This window comes from Lygodium microphyllum, chromosome 28 (genome assembly GCF_053477565.2).
Source record: "Lygodium microphyllum isolate KBCC chromosome 28, Lygodium_microphyllum_v1.1.10, whole genome shotgun sequence".
Lineage (NCBI taxonomy): Eukaryota > Viridiplantae > Streptophyta > Polypodiopsida > Schizaeales > Lygodiaceae > Lygodium > Lygodium microphyllum.
In genome coordinates this window covers 41,121,590-41,126,123 of record NC_141162.1, presented here as the reverse complement: position 1 = coordinate 41,126,123, position 4,534 = coordinate 41,121,590, and the positions used below count along the sequence as shown (strand labels likewise).

Sequence of the window (4,534 nt, the reverse complement as noted above, 5' to 3'; positions counted from 1 at the left end):
TTTTATGGCCAAAATTTGACGTTCCGGGGCTTGCGGAATTTCGGATATTCTGGAAAATGGATTGATTCTCTGCAGGGATGAATAAATCCGTCACATTGAAATTTGCAGATGAATTTCCCGTTTTTCCAGCGCCAATTTTTTTGTCCAGCATGCATGTAAACATCTTAACTTGTCTCTACAAAGGAGAAGTCTGTTATTAACTAGCTTGGGTAGAGGCATGGCCATGGCGCATAATTCCCAGAATCCATAATTCTGTGCAGGGAAAGGAGAGAGAAATTAACACAGGCTTTTAGACACATGCGCGCCTGAACCAGAGTAACACTGTACTTCCAGGAATACCTCGAGAGTAAATAGCAGCTCAGTGCCAAGTGGATGGATGGGAGTTACAGATGCGTTGTCTACCATTATTTAATGGATTGAACCCCCAAAGAAGGAAAGACATTGACAGAGAGAGAGAGAGAGAGAGAGAGAGAGAGAGAGCACAGACCCCCAAGCCAACCCATGCAAAGAAATGCCACAAGACCATCACACACCATATTATTGGTTCAATTATTGCTTCTCCTTTCCCATTACAACGTCACTGGACGCCTGACATCACAGCCCATCATATCACCATTCACAAGGAAAAGGCCTTCCCTGCCTTCTCCAGGCAGAGAGCCAGCTTTTGATCGGTTAGTCAATTAGTTCCCACATCTGCGAACCTACTATAGTGGATAGAAAAAGATGTACAACTTGAGGTCCACCATCCATCTCTTTGACATCAACCAGGGTAGATTTTTCTGGGGTGGGTTAAAGAGTCCAATGTGGTGAAGGATATTGGAGGAGGCATTGAAGTTCCTAGTTGGGTTAGACTCATCCTACCACTACTGCCTCTGCCTTTACAACATAATAGTAGAAAACCATCTTGAATGCCTCCTCCAAGCACGCTCGCGGCTCACTCCATCAGTTTTGCCTGTCAGTCAGTTCAGAAATGCAGGTTGAAATTGGGAGTAATGTCCATGATCATCTTCCTTAACTCCTCCGTGCTCACCACCTCCGCATTCTTCACCTGCAATGGCAGAGGACAGAGGACTCATTTGACAATGATTGGCAATGCTATGGATAACCAAACTCACTGATCTTTTGATGTGAAAACAATCACGACATCATGCTGAGTAAGGAAATGATTTAAGAATGGCAACCTGCTAATCAGTCAGACAATGCTGTAAGGTAGAATGGCATTGCACAGCGCGCTCATTGACGATAGACGATGGATGGTCTAAGGGAGATTTGATAATGCACTTATCAAGAAAGTCAAGAATCCAAGGCCGAGCCATAATGAGCTCACTGTGAGAAGTGAAATTCAGTGGGAAGCCCACAACATAACAGGGATGTACACCAAAGGAGACACTTGGTTTGTCAAGAGTGTACAGCCCACAACATAACAGGGATGTACACCAAAGGAGACACTTGGTTTGTCAAGAGTGTACCTAATGTGAGGCAATTATACACCAACAATTTCCATGTGAGGGCAGAAACGAAGTGAATTCCTTAGAGTATAGGATACCAAACCATTGGACTAAGTATGTGAACAATGGACAATGCAATAGATAATATTAAGATATCTGAAGATGATGAAATCCACCTGGCTGAAGAAAGAGCATTTCCGAGACTAATGGACTGGAAAAACTGTGCAAACAGTCTCTATGCTAATCCTCCTTCTTAATCAATGGCAAGAAACTGGCACAAGCACAGAAGATGATGGAGGTGGTCAATATATACCTTCACAATGATTGTGTTGAGCACATTGTCACCAACTGATGTTAAATTGGCATTCACAATCTCCAAGTCCAAGACTTCTAAGGCCCTAGTCAATTGAACCAAGGCCCCAGGTCCCTTCTTGCAATGGATTCGGAGGTGGTAGGTTTGCTCCTCCATCTCCAAAACATCCAGCTGCAACAAAAGGAAAGATAGCAAACGGCTTCTCAGCATGTCTCAGGTGCAAGATATACCCTTGCCCTTTGCTCCCATGTATGTGCATGCTTAAACCCCTGAATTACCTGGAGGATCTTGTGCTCTGGCAGACTGGCCCTGCCTATACCGAAAACAGTATTATAGTCCACCAGACCCTCTTGGATAGCCTCCCTGTTAGTCTGCAATGTGAGAATGTCACTCTGCATCTCCTCAACTTGTTTCTTCAGATCTCGCACATAACTGATTGCATCGCCAACAATAGAGGCTTTGTCCATCTACAGTTGAGATGTAGAACAAATGAATACCATGTTAGTGACAAGGATGTAGCAAACAAGATAGCAAACATCAGAATGGCCTTGTAAATATTCAGAAGATAGGTAAACTCTTTAAAAGAATGAGATTGAGCAATCCCACATTCAGTATTACTTATCAAGAGACAAACTCTACCTTGCTGATTTTTGGTACAATTGCCCTCAAGGAATAAAGCCTCTCATTGAGTTTCTTCCGCCGTCTTCTCTCAGAGATGAGGTTCTTAGACATGGAGGACTTGTCATTGGGGGACTTGTCACTCTCTTCATCATCTAAAGCATCACTGTTGTCAGAAATCTCCATCTGTTTCTGTTGATTTGCAGGCTTCCTCCTCTTACTCTTGTGCATGTCTTGGGACTCCGTTGCAGATGATGAGCTCCTCTTTTCAAGTGGACCACGCAAGGCGTGCACTTCCACTGCCTGGTTCACTGGCTTGATGCTCTTGTCCTGGAACCAGCTGAGCCTCACTTTGCCAGGCAGCTGATTCTCAGCGGCCGGAGGTCCATCAGACCTGAACGGTCCCTCCGAATTTTGTTGGAGAGGCATGCTGGCACTATGCTCAGAGAGCTCATGGCTCTTCCAGGATGGGAAATTTGCATCAGGGGGCAGAATCCACTCATCACAGTTCATCTCCAGGGCCGGAGAGGGCTGATCGAGGCCCGAAAGGAGCATGTCCTGTTCAATGGAGCTGAGTATAGTGTGGTTGTCCAGGAGATCCAGGTCATCTGTGGAGATGGCGGCAGGGGAGGAGCCCAAGGGCGGGGAGTAAGGGCTGCTGTTGCTCCTTGAAAAGGCCCCTACACATCCATTGAAGAAACCATGGTGGGATACCGGGGCAGCGAGTAGGGGGCGGGCTGCTCTCACCGAGTCCAGCATCTTCTCCAACTGTGCAGCATTCTCAGTGCCCACATTTCCCATCCTTAAGCAGATGCCAAAGGGGGCAAATGCTGCTCCCTGCACACAAAACCAAGCAAGAGAGACAGAGGAGAATAAGAGAAGATCTGTAAGTCCTAGCAATTCCAGCAGCAGAGCTGATGCATAGAAAAAACTTAGATGTTACACAAAATGTATTTGATCAATTGATGGTGTGTGATGAAGACCCAAGGCCCAAACTCTGTGACATTACTTAAGGCCTCCGAAATATGCTAACAATTCATCAAATGACGAATACATCGAAGAGCAGAAAGGAGCAGAGAGCTGCATAATCAGAACTCAGGCAAGCCAGGATCCAACAGAAAGCACCCTCCATGCAAGGAAGGAAATTTCCTGATAAAATTTTGTCAGTGGAAGACAAGCAAAAGCCGGTAACATCAATTGAGCTTCCACTTGAACACTCAAATGCAAGAGAGAACACACATCTTCTCCCAAAATTGATGCAAGCCAAGATCCAGTATGAGATGCACCCACATGAAGGGGGCAAAATTCCAGCTCATCTTCAATGGACATAATGCAGAAGAGGCTCCCCACATACTGGGAATGCAGTAGAGAAGCTGAATTTGAGCAATTACTACTAAAATTTTAAGCCTCAGTGTGAGGCAGGAGATGGCAAGTTAGTAACTGATCCCACAGAAAGCGACAAACAGCTGCTGCATTGCGATTTCAATGGAAGAAAGCAACAGTCTCTCTGTGATGCAGAACGAGGCAAAGGAAGGAGGTATCAGTTAAAACAAGTGTTGGGCATGGCTAACACATCATGGACGCAAGAGGAGGCCATGGAAACTTGGGAGAATGCAGGATTGTGTATTGCATACCTGAGTGAGTGTGTGTTTGTGCGTGTCTTCGAGGGGTGACAGATGATGGAGAGATAGACCACACTATCAGCTGGGCAGATGAAAGACTATATATATATATGAGAGAGAGAGAGAGAGAGAGAGAGAGAGAGAGAGAGAGAGAGAGGCCCATTGGGGGCCCTTCACACGCTTCTTAGCGCTCCTTTGATGCATTAGGACACCGACCACCCACGTCTCACAATGAGCCCCATCTTAGCGTGGTTGCACACACATACGAGTCCCATCTTAGAGTGGTTACACACACACACATACATATACACACACAAAGAGACGCTAGACACCCCAATCATGAATTGATCTCCTCATGTAGAAGCATCGTAGGGTTTCATTGCACCAAATGCCAATGGTGAATAGTGTCCAAACACCAACTCAAAAAGGGAGATGTTCGAATTGCCCTCCAACTCTCGTCGCCCCCATTATGAACCTTCACGGGACTTAAAGTGGAAACCTGAAAAACAACATAGCAAAAAGGGACACATTGT

General features: G+C 45.7%; 1 protein-coding gene across 1 annotated transcript; it reads right to left on the bottom strand.

Annotated features, from left to right (window-relative positions):
- Positions 1–512: 512 nt before the first annotated feature.
- On the bottom strand, positions 513–4,153 carry LOC148011393 (uncharacterized). Its single transcript, XM_087670602.1, has 5 exons — positions 4,014–4,153; positions 2,401–3,216; positions 2,040–2,228; positions 1,762–1,932; positions 513–1,048 (listed from the first exon to the last, which is right to left on the bottom strand). The coding sequence occupies exons 2-5, from the start codon at positions 3,178–3,180 to the stop codon at positions 965–967; spliced, it is 1,224 nt and encodes a 407-aa protein (XP_087526728.1). The 5' UTR covers positions 3,181–3,216; positions 4,014–4,153; the 3' UTR covers positions 513–964.
- Positions 4,154–4,534: the final 381 nt, after the last annotated feature.